At 43.3% G+C, this 12,478-nt stretch overlaps 1 protein-coding gene across 3 annotated transcripts in view; it reads left to right on the plus strand.

The window, feature by feature from the left end:
• Nucleotides 1-10,764: 10,764 nt before the first annotated feature.
• Nucleotides 10,765-12,478, plus strand: part of LOC131194543 (ly6/PLAUR domain-containing protein 2-like) — a 37,788-nt gene continuing 36,074 nt past the window's right edge. For 2 of the 3 annotated variants that reach the window (XM_058175649.1, XM_058175650.1), the window contains exon 1: nucleotides 10,765-11,635. Coding sequence is in view for 1 of the 3 variants with exons in the window: in XM_058175647.1 (XP_058031630.1) it covers nucleotides 11,904-11,929 (26 nt within the window). In the remaining 2 variants the exon portion in view is untranslated. Of the gene's footprint in view, nucleotides 11,636-11,821; nucleotides 11,930-12,478 lie in introns of those variants that run through there. The other variant, XM_058175647.1, reaches the window with a different exon arrangement.

Raw genomic sequence — 12,478 nt, forward strand, 5'->3', positions numbered from 1 at the left:
ATATAAATTAAAAAAGAAAAAAAAAACTATTCTCCAAAGCACCTGAAGGCAGAACAAGAAGCAATGGGTGGAAACTAATCAAGGAAAGAAGCAACTTAGAACTAAGGAGAAATTTCCTGACAGTTAGAACAATCAATAAATGGAACAACTTGCCTGCAGAAGTTGTGAATGCTCCAACACTGGAAATTTTTAAGAAAAAGTTGGATAACCATCTGTCTGAGATGGTGTAGGGTTTCCTGCCTGGGCAGGGGGTTGGACTAGAAGGCCTCCAAGGTCCCTTCCAACTCTGTTGTTGTTGTTGTTGTTGTTGTTGTTGTTGTTGTTGTTGTTGTTGTTGTTGTTGTTGTTATTATTATTATTATTATTATTATTATTATTATTATTATTATTATTATTATTTAGGGCAGGGGTCTCCAACCTTGGCAACTTTAAGACTTGTGAACTTCAACTCCCAGAATTCCTCAGCCAGCTTTGCTTTGCTTTGGGAGTTGAAGTCCACAAGTCTTAAAGTTGCGAAGGTTGGAGACCCCTGATTTACGGTGCTGATTAGTCGATCTTTTATTGACGTGCCCTGTTCTCAGAGGAGCCCCAACAAAAATCAACAGACACACAGTTACATAGGTCCATAGGGCTGGAAGGGACTTTGGTAGTCTTCTAGTCCAACCCTCTGCTCAAGCCAGGAGGTCTTACACCACGCTGGTTGTTGTGACCCAGGCCCAAGTAGATAGTAGGAAACTCAGTCAATGTAAAAACAAACAAACTTTCTTAGCACAGCTGAGGATTAACTCATTCTCAGTGTAGTCCAAACTAGATTAAAGCAAATCCCTCCCAACACAATTCCTCAGCCTTATCACCAACCTTGGTCCAATTAGGCAAACTGCCAAAGGCCTTTCTTGGCAAAAGTTCAGAAGACACTGATACGAAACAAATGCAACAAGACAAAGCTATCAACGTTGTTTTCCAGCAAAGAGCCCAAACACAGTTGCTGGTCTTTTAAGCTTTATGGGAGGGGCCAATCATCTCTTGGCCCTACTCCTGAGTCGTCCTTTTTGCTTGAGCTGCTCTTGCCTTCTGGCAGCTTTTCTCATGAGTGCATTAGGAACAGGCTCCTCCTGTTCCTCTGCCTCACTACTATCAGTCTCTGGAGGCTCTGGAGACTGCGCATCCCTCCCAGATGGCCCTGGCCCCACCTCTGCCTCTGACGCAGAGCCATCATCAGGGCCTTCCCCAGCTTCCAGGACTGGCCCATGTTCTTCCTCAGCCTAATCACTGTCTGACTCCGTTGCCAGCTCCGCAGGCTGCTGGCGGACCACAACACTGGTTAAATGTCTATCCAGTGTGTTTTTGAAAACCCTCCAGTGATGGATGTTTGTAGAGATTCTCCAAATCCTGTGTGTGTGAGTGCATGCTAAAGCAAACAATCGTACCCAACAAAGACAATCGTCCTCCAGCCTCTGAGTAGGTCAATCCAAGCCAGGTGTTCCTTACGAGGAGTAAGCAGCTTCCTTTCAGCTTGCCTCTGCTCTATTCTCTGTGCCCTTGGATGTAGTGGGGGGAGGCAGCTGTTCCTCCTCAAAGGGGATTTGCTGCCTATGAGCACCACTGCCTGTCTGACCCTCCCCCATGTCTCTGAGGCGAAGGATCTGGTCGACCACCTCCCCCAATGCCTCAGGGCTTGGGACAGCATCATCCTCAGTCCCCAGCCTTTCCAGCGTTCCAGGGAAGACATCCCATCATCCCATCCCAGTAGCGGCGGTGTTGTGTCTCGTCCGCTTTCACCACAGCCGGGGCCTTCTTATCTGCTTCCGAACGTTGAGGAATGTCCTAGTATGCCTCCCGGCCCCAGCCCTGGCTCCATGCCCAGACAGGCTGAGGAGGAAGAAGTACCTCCAGCCCCCAGCTCTGGCTCCATGCCCAGGCAAACAGAGCAACTAGACCCCTCCCCCTCCCCCACAGCATGTGAGCCTGAGGGAGGTCAATTATCAACAGCTGCAGACTGGAGTGACCCTCGCGTCAGAAGACTTGATAGGCAGAGGCAACAGAAGGAAGGGAGGGGCAGGCCTGGATAAGTGCTGAGTCATGGAGCCACACCCCATGGCCTATATAAAGGATCTGCTTTCTGGCAGTCTCTGAGTCAGGCAAAGTCTAAACATATCTTGCTGAAGTCACTTTCTGGTCTCCTGCCTGCCTTGAGAACTTTGCTAGGATTTTGGCAGAGCTGCAGAGGCATGCCTGATTCGGATTTCCCTGACCCGGCCGTCAGCGGAGGAGTGGGACACGACACCTGGCCATCCGTCCCAGCATAATACCATCCTATTTAGCCATGTTTTCAAGGCCGGGTGCAGGCGCTGAAGGCACGCGCGTGGGGTGAGCCAGTGGTAAGAATATGTAAAACCCACCTCTGGTCACCCAGCTTTCGTGCCTAAAGCAGGGTTAGAACACATCATCTCCTGGTGCCTTAACCTTAGGTCAAACTGTCTCTTGTGAGTTTTTCATGAGCAGTATTGATTGCCCGTATCTTTCCAGGTACAATTCAAGGTTTTATCACCTTAAAAGCCATTCATGGCTTAGGCCAGGTTACCCAAGTGGCAGTTTTCTCCCTATCATTTCTCCCTCTATAGTTTGGTGGGACATAACATGGGTCCTCTCAGCCAAGCAACGTTGATGGTCAGGGACTAGGAAACACACCTGTAGCCCTTGCCTTCTGGAATATTCTCCCTTCAGAGTTCAGGAGGACCTCAACTCTGTTTGAACATTTGCAAGGCTCGGTTGGGTGCCCAGGCCAGAGGTCCAGAGCGTGCTGGCCTGGGGAATTCTGGGACTTGAAATCCATGTGTCTTCAAGTTGCCAAGGCGGAGATCCATTGTGTTGGATGCAGTCCATAGTTCCTTGATTGGGAAGATCACCAATCAGAAGACTCTGGATACTTCTGACTCCAACGGAACATTAACTGTAGAACAATGGCTTGTTCCATGGCAGTTTGCAGGCTGTACACCTGTCGAAAAGGCTTGGCGTGACTCCAAAAAATATTTTAGGGTTCTGTTTGAGGAAGGCTCAGGGGCAGTCGAAAAGCAGGTAAGGGATGGTAGTCGGGGCCGAGTGGTCGCTGGACATAGCGACATCACAGTGCTGAGACACATGTTTACTGTGCGGTTGTATTCAGTGGTGGGATTAAAATAATGTAACAACCGGTTCTCTGCTCTAATGACCGGCTGGGTGGATACGGCCATGGTGGGCATGGCTAAGCAGTATGACAGGCAGCACTTGGCCTCCTGAACCCCCCTGGGAGAAAAAATGGGCTGCAGGGAGGGGACACCACACACCCCTGCACCCCGTTTTGGGCCTAGTAGGCCTCCCTGAAGCCTCCTGGGAGCAAAAAACGGAGTGCATGGGGACTCCTGGAAGGGGCAAGGCAGGGAAGGGCCAGCCAACAATTTTAACAACTGGTTTTCTCGAACCGGCTGAATCCCACCACTGGTTATATTCACAATTTATAAATCAATACATCAAGAATGTAACCATAGTTCCATCGATTGAATGAACAAATTGTACCAGGAAAGCAAAAATTAAAAAAACAAAACAAAACACGTCATGAATCAAGACCCACAGTAAATAGACCTTAACAAAACTCAGCTTTTCAGGTTTCTTTTAAATTCACCATTGAAACACAGGACTGAGAATTGTGGGTTAATTGGCTCTTGGGATCTTGGAGGTCTTCCAGACCAACCTCCTGCCCAGGGGAAGCATCTTCCAACCATCCAACCATGCATAGTGGTCCACCCTTGGTTCAAAAATCTCCACTGAGTTTTTTTGGGATTTCAAGAGGCAGGCAGTTGTACTGTTAATTGGATATCGTGATGATCAGGAAATTCCTCCTTAATTTGAGTTTGGATATCTTCTTGTTAAGGTTCCATCCAGTGGTTCTTGCCCTACCTGTGGAGAATGATACAGAGTTGGAAGGGACCTTCTGGGTCACCTAGTCCAACCCCCTGCCCAAGCAGAAACTACACCATTTCTGACAGATGGCAGTCCAGTCTCTTCTTGAAAGCCTCCAGTGATGAAGCTTCCACAAGTTATTTTATTTATTTTATTTAATTTATTTGTCACAACAGTATATATAAGCATAAGCATGAAATAACTATACAATATATAAGCATATACATACATACATACATACATACATACATACATACATACATACATACATATATACATATATATATTTATTAATTTATTAATTAAACTTTTATACCGCCCTTCTCCCGAAGGACTATATATAATTTTTTTTATTTGCATTTATATCCCGCCCTTCTCCGAAGACTCAGGGTGGCTTACACTATGTTAATCAATAGTCTTCATCCATTTGTATATTATACACAAAGTCAACTTATTGCCCCCAACAATCTGGGTCCTCATTTTACCTACCTTATAAAGGATAGAAGGTTGAATCAACCTTGGGCCTGGTGGGACTTGAACCTGCAGTAATTGCAGACAGCTGTGTTATTAACAGACTGTCTTACCAGTCTGAGCCACAGAGGCCCTTATATAAGCATAAGTATGCAATAACTATACAAAATTGGATACAATCAAGGAAACATTAGGAAAGGAACGATAGGCACGTTGGTGCTCTTATGCACACCTCTTAAAGACCTCTTAGGAATGGGGTGAGGTCAACAGTAGATAGTTTTTGGTTAAAGCTTTGGGGATTTTGGGAAGAGACCACAGAGTCTGGTAGTGTATTCCAGGCATTAACAACTCTGTTACTGAAGTCACATTTTCTGCAATCAAGATTGGAGCAGTTCACATTAAGCTTAAATCTATTGTGTGCTCGTGTATTGTTGTGATTGAACAATACTTGACTACTTCCTGTTGAAATAGTCTTCAACAGGAAGGATGTTGTAACAGATGATTCTATGAGTTAAACTCAGGTCATGTCGAAGGCGGCGGAGTTGCTTCCAAAGGCAACTTCTGTTCCATCGGTTGATTGTTCTCACTGTCAGAAAATTTCTCCTTATTTCTAGCTTGAATTTCTCCTCGATCCGTTTCCATCCATGATTCCTTGTCTGGCCTTCGGGTGCCTTGGAGAATAGCTTGACCCTCTCCTCTCTTTGGCAGCACCTCAAATATTGGAACACTGCTCCGAATTCACTTCCTCTTCTCTTTGGCAATCTTTCAAATTTTGGAAGATTGCTATCATGTCTCCCCTTAACCGTCCCTTCTTTAGGCTAAATAGAATAGAAAAGAATAGAATTTTATTGGCCAAGTGTGATTGGACACACAAGGAAATTGTCTTGGTGCATATGCTCTCAGTGTACATAAAAGAAAAGATACGTTCATCAAGGTACAACATTTACAACACAAAGCACCCAATGTTCACTGTTCTTCATAAGTTTTAGCCTGTCCATCTCTCTTGTATTCTCCTTAGTTTCTCAGAGTCCTTTTTGTGTTTTAAAGACGGAACCCTAAGTTAGGTTTGAACCCAACCCTTGGGACAAGGAGCAATGGATGAAAACCAATCAAGAAGATAAGCAACCTAGGAGAAATTTCCTGATAATGAGAACAATCGATGGAATGGGTTGCCTTCAGAAGTTTTGGGTGCTTCATCGCTGGAGGTTTTTAAGAAGGGACTGGACAGCCAGGATTTCCTGCTTGAGCAGGGGATTGGATTAGAACAGGGGTCTCCAATCTTGGTCCCTTTAAGACTTGTGGACTTCAACTCCCAGAGTCAACTCCCAAGCTGGCTGAGGAACTCTGGGAGTTGAAGTCCGCAAGTCTTAAAGGGACCAAGATTGGAGACCCCTGGACTAGAAGGCCTCCAAGGTCCCTTCCAACTCTGTTATTCTGTTAAGGGTTTCACTCAGAGCTCAGCATTCAATCCTGAAACAGTTAGCACCCTGTGTCCTACAAGTGTCATAACAGATCAACAGAGTTGGAAGGGACCTTATAGGTCATCTAGTCCAACCCCCTGCTCAAACAGGAGACCCTACACCATTTCTGACAAATGGCAGTCCAAGCTTTTATTTTCTTTTTTTAAAAAAGTTTTTATTTTATTTTATAGACAAACATAAAAACATTTAAAACATCAGTAATTCCTTCCATGTGACGTCTCGGTATTTTCTTCCTGGCTCCATCTTTTTTTGTTTTTTTTCTTCTTTCTTCACTCCAATTTAAAATATTACCATTTTTTCCACAGATATATTATTATCCTTTTCTTACATAATTGTCCATTGCTCATCTATACCCTTTTTTTCTAACCAATGATAAAATTTATCCCATATCTTAAAATATTCTGAATCCTCTTTCTTTAATCATCAAAGTTATTCTGTTCATTTCTGCACAATCTAAAATTTATCTAATAATTTCCCCTTCCAGGGGTATTTTCTCTGTTTTCCAATTTTGCACAAAAACAAATTCTTGCTGCTGTAATTATATGTATAATCAAATAAACATTTTCTTTACTAATTTTCTCTGGTAGGATCCCCAATAAAAACAACTCCGGTTTTGAATCAATATGTTGTTGGGTCATTTCTTCTAACCAACCCAATATTTTCTCCCAATAGTTTTTGGCTTCCGGACATGTCCACCACATATGATAATAAGATGCTGGTAACTGATGACATTTCTAACATTTAGTTGATTTATCTTTAAACATTTTCGCCAGTTTCTCAGGTGGCACATGCCATCTATAAAACATTTTATATTGATTTTCTTTATATGCAGTGGACATTGTTAATTTATAATTCCTCTCTCATAGCTGTTGCCAATTGTCCAGGTCTATTGAATATCCAAATTTTTTAGCCCAAGCTATCATAGTTTCTTTTATTTGTTCCTCTTCTAACTCAATCCCCAACAAAAAGTTATAATTTTTTTTGATTAATTTGTCCTCTGTTCCTGTGAGAATCCTATCCAGCTCAGTCTTTTCTAAATAAAAACCAGAGAGTTTAACATCTTTCTGATATCTTGCTTGTATTTGCCTATACATATACCAATCTAACTCAATCCCCTGTTTTTCCAAATCTTGTTTCGGCTTCAGTTCCCCCCTATCTGTTAACAAGTCCTTATACCTAACAATATTTATTTTATTTATTTATTTATTTATTATATTTGTATACCGCCCTTCTCCCGAAGGACTCAGGGCGGTTCACAGCCAATAAAAAACACAATACATAGAATACAAATTAAAAACTATATAAAAAACTGATTCAATAACGGCCTAAAAATTTAGATACAATTTAAAACCCCATTTAAAACCCCCAATTAAAACCCATAAATTTAAAAAACTAACCCAGTCCTGCGCAGATGAATAAATGCGTTTTAAGCTCGCAACGAAAGGTTCGGAGGTCCGGAAGTTGGCGGAGTCCCGGGGGGAGTTCGTTCAGAGGCGGAGCCCCACAGAAGGCCCTTCCTGGGCGTCGCCAGACGACACTGTCGCGCCGGCGGCACCCTGAGGAGTCCTCTCTGTGAGGCGCGGGTCGGTGGGAGGTATTCGGTAGCAGTAGGCGGTCCCGTAAATAACCCGGCCCTATGCCATGGAGCGCTTTGAAGACGTTCACCAGAACCTTGAAGCGCACCTGGAAGGCCACAGGTAGCCAGTGCAGTCTGCGCAGGATAGGTGTCACGCGGGAGCCACGAGGGGCTCCCTCTATCACCCGCGCAGCCGCGTTCTGGACTAACTGAAGCCTCCGGATGCCCCTCAAGGGGAGCCCCATGTAGAGAGCATTGCAGTAATCCAGACGAGACGTCACGAGGGCGTGAGTGACTGTGCATAAGGCATCCCGGTCTAGAAAGGGGCGCAACTGGCGCACCAGGAGAACCTGGTGGAAAGCTCTCCTGGAGACGGCCGTCAGGTGGTCTTCAAAAGACAGCCGTTCATCCAGGAGAACGCCCAAGTTGCGCACCCTCTCCATCGGGGCCAATGACTCGCTCCCGACAGTCAGCCATGGACTCAGCTGACTGTACCGGGATGCCGGCATCCACAGCCACTCCGTCTTGGAGGGATTGAGCTTGAGCCTGTTTCTCCCCATCCAGACCCGTATGGCTTCCAAACACCGGGACAGCACTTCGATAGCTTCATTGGGGTGGCCCGGTGTGGAAAAGTACAGCTGGGTGTCATCAGCGTACAGCTGGTACCTCACACCGAAGCCACTGATGATCTCACCCAGCGGCTTCATATAGATGTTGAACAGAAGGGGCAAGAGAATCGACCCCTGCGGCACCCCACAAGTGAGGCGCCGCAGAGTCGACCTCTGCCCCCCCGTCAACACCGTCTGCGACCGGTCGGAGAGATAGGAGGAGAACCACCGATAAACGGTGCCTCTCACTCCCAGTCCCCCCAACCGGCGCAGCAGGATACCATGGTCGATGGTATCAAAAGCCGCTGAGAGGTCTAATAGGACCAGGGCAGAAGAACAGCCCCTATCCCTGGCCCTCCAGAGATCATCCACCAACGCGACCAAAGCCGTCTCAGTGCTGTAACCGGGCCGGAAGCCGGACTGGAACGGGTCTAGATAGACATATCTAATATTGCTAAGATTAAAAGTATTTGGGTGTATTAAAGCCTCGATTGTTGATAACCATGTTGGAATTTTCATATAATATTTATCTCTGACCTTCTCCCGGGCCAACAGCAGTGCATTTCTTATATAATGTCTATGAAAGTACGTGTGTATCTTACTTCTTCCATACCATAAAAAGGCATGCCATCCTAGTTGCAAATCATGTCCTTCCAAAGTCAGTAATCTTGTATTCCTTAATTCTACCCATTCCTTCATCCAAGTCATTGCTGCTCCCTGGTAATATAGCTCCCAATTTGGCAGTCCAAATCCTCCCCTTAACCTTGTATCCTGTAAAATCTTTAGACTAATTCTAGCTTTTTTTCCTTTGCCATATAAATCTTCTTATTATCTTGTTAAGATGTTGAAAACAAGTTTTTTCAAGTTACTGACTGGCATAGATATAATAGTCTTGGTAATATGTTCATCTTTCTAATCGCTATTCTCCAAATGAGTGAGAGTTGCAGATTTTTCCATTTTTCCAAATCCTTCTCAATTTGGTCTTTTCGTTTATAATAATTATCTTCTTTTATCGTTACACATCTTGATGTTAAATATATTCCCAAGTATTTCACTTTTTTCACCACTTGAATAATCCGCATATAGACGAGAGGTCGAACGACTAGCCTTGTGGTGCAACCAAAACAATCTGGAACTGAACACACTCAAAACCATAGAAATGGTAGTAGACTTTAGGAAAAACCCTTCCATACTTCCACCTCTCACAATACTTGACAACACAGTATCAACAGTAGAAACCTTCAAATTTCTGGGTTCTATCATATCGCAAGATCTCAAATGGACAGTTAACATCAAAAACATCATTAAAAAAGGACAACAAAGAATGTTCTTTCTGCGCCAACTCAGTAAGCTCAAACTGCCCAAGGAGCTGCTGATCCAATTCTACAGAGGAATTATTGAGTCTGTCATTTGCACCTCTATAACTGTCTGGTTCGGTTCTGCAACCCAACAAGAAAAACACAGACTTCAGAGGATAATTAGAACTGCAGAAAAAATAATTGCTACCAACCTGCCTTCCATTGAGGACCTGTATACTGCATGAATCAAGAAGAGGGCCGTGAAAATATTTGCAGATCCCTCGCATCCTGGACATAAACTGTTTCAACTCCTACCCTCAAAACGACGCTATAGAGCACTGCACACCAGAACAACTAGACACAAGAACAGTTTTTTCCCGAAGGCCATCACTCTGCTAAACAAATAATTCCCTCAACACTGTCAGACTATTTACTGAATCTACACTACTATTAATCGTTTCATAGTTCCCATCACCAATCTCTTTCCACTTATGACTGTATGACTATAACTTGTTGCTGGCAATCCTTATGATTTATATTGATATATTGATCATCAATTGTGTTGTAAATGTTGTACCTTGATGAACGTATCTTTTCTTTTATGTACACTGAGAGCATATGCACCAAGACAAATTCCTTGTGTGTCCAATCACACTTGGCCAATAAAAAAATTCTATTCTATTCTATTCTATTCTATTCTATTCTATTCTATTCTATTCTATTCTATTCTATTCTATTCTATTCTATTCTATTCTATAATTATCTTCTTTTATCGTTACACATCTTGATGTTAAATATATTCCCAAGTATTTCACTTTTTTCACCACTTGAATATACAGCCTCTCTATTATCTCTCTCTTCTGTTTTTCTGTCATATTTTTCACCAGTATTTTCGTTTTTTCCTTGTTTATTTTTAAGCCAGACAGTTTCCCATAGGCCTCTATTTGTTCTAATAGTTTAGAACCCGTTGTAAGTGGTTCTTCCAGAATAAATACTAGATCATCAGCAAAGCTTACAGTTTATATTCTTCTTTTTTTAATTTTCATTCCTTTTATGTTATCATTTCGTCTGATAATCCTGTTCGAAACTTTAATCTTTTCTTGAAAGTCTGAAGTGATGAAGCTCCCACAACTTCCGAAGGCAACTTCTGTTCCATTGGTTGATTGTTCTCACTGTCAGAAAGTTCCACCTCATTTCTAGGTTGAATCTCTCCTTGGTTAATTTCCATCCATTATTCCTTGTCTGGCCTTCAGGTGCTTTGAAAAAATAGCTTGACCCCCTCCTCTCTGTGGCAGCCCCTCAAGTATTGGAAGACTGCTGTCATGTCTCCTCTGGTCCTTCTCTTCACTAGACTAGCCATGCCCAGTTCCTGCAACCGTTCTTCATATGTTTTAGCCTCCAGTCCCCTAATCATCCTGGTTGCTCTTCTCTGCACTCTTTCTACAGTCTCAACCAGGGGTGAAATCCAGCAGGTTATTATTATTATTTATTATATTTTTATACCGCCCATCTCCCGAAGGACTCAGGGTGGTTCACAGCCAATAAAACAACAGAAAACATATAATACATATAAAACAGCAAAAAGAATAGACAATTAAATTCAGTTGATGCCTTAAAACTTTTAAATACAAATTTAAAACCCATTTAAACCCCTGATTTAAAAACCCCAATTTAAAACTACGTTCAAGCTAGTCAAGGTTCTGACAGGTTCTGGAGAACCGGTAGCAAAAATTTTGAGTAGTTCGGAGAACCAGCAAATATCACCTCTGGCTGGCCCCAGAGTGGGGTAGAAATGGAAATTTTGCAATATCCTTCCCCCAGGAGTGGGGAGGGAATGGGGATTTTGCAGTATCCTTCCCCTGGAGTGTGGTGGGAATGGACATTTTGCAGTATCCTTCCCCTGCCATGCCCACCAAGCCATGCCTACAGAACTGGTAGTAAACAAAAATTAGATTTCACCATTGGTCTCAACTTCTTTTTTTGTGTCTCCTAGAACTACTTCTGAGGATAAAAGAGGAAAAGGTGGAGTCTTTGTCTTTTCTTCACCCCTTATAGATTGTCAGACCTGTTGAACAGCTGCAAGACATAGTAGAAAAGTGTGGAGCTCTATTAACCCAATAGCAGAAGGCAACAGGACAATTAGGGTGCATGGTGGAAATACCAAGGTAGACATTAGATGGTGCTGTTCTCCTGCAACTTCTGAAGTCCATCTTTGAACATGTGAGGCCCAGCGAGGTGCAAGTTGGAAAAGGGGATCTAATCAAGGTGGGTTTTACCCTCTCTTGAAAATTAATCCACTTGTAGTTTCTCCAGGCATGGAGATATTGGAGGAGGAGAACTTCAAGGTTGGTTCTATGGTGGGACCACCTTTTTTTACAACTCACCCATTTGTCTCTGGAGATTCTCAGTCATCCAGGTCATGGTTGTCCAAAAAGTCTTTTTTTTTCTTTTTCAAGAGGCAATCGGAAATGTCTTTGTTTTTCCTTCAAGACATTTCACTTCTCATCCAAGAAGCTTCTTCAGTTCTGACTGAATGGTGGAGGCAGTGGTGGGATTCAGGTAATTTAACAACCGGTTCTCTGCCCTGATGATTTCTTCCAACAACCAGTTTGCCAAACTGCTCAGAAAGTTAACAACCGGTTCTCCCGAAGTGGTGCGAACCGGCTGAATCCCAACACTGGGTGGAAGATGGAAGAATTTATATTCCTTGCATTGATCTGGTCATTAGTATTCTTTCTGAGAGTCATTTTAGCATCACCTGAACAGTGCAAATGGGTGTGAAACACCTTTCAGCAGTTCCAAGAAGTTCTCACACCCATTTGTACTTTTGATTCAGGGGATCTGGAGGGTTAGAGATAAACCCCCAAGTGGCCTCAACGACTCTCGGAGAGCTAACGACTGACCTTCGGATGATTGCAAAAAATATAAATCCTTCCATTCCCTACCAATCAGTTGGAACCGAGGAAGCTTCTTGGATGAGAAGTGAAATGTTCTCAAGGAAAAAAAACAACAAGAAAGTCCAGTTACATTTTAGGGAAGCATTTTTGGGTTATGCACACAAGAGTTTTCATTCAATTCTTCCCCTATATTAAAAGTCATCCAACAACT

Source organism: Ahaetulla prasina, chromosome 3 (assembly GCF_028640845.1).
Source record: "Ahaetulla prasina isolate Xishuangbanna chromosome 3, ASM2864084v1, whole genome shotgun sequence".
In the NCBI taxonomy this organism is placed as follows: domain Eukaryota; kingdom Metazoa; phylum Chordata; class Lepidosauria; order Squamata; family Colubridae; genus Ahaetulla; species Ahaetulla prasina.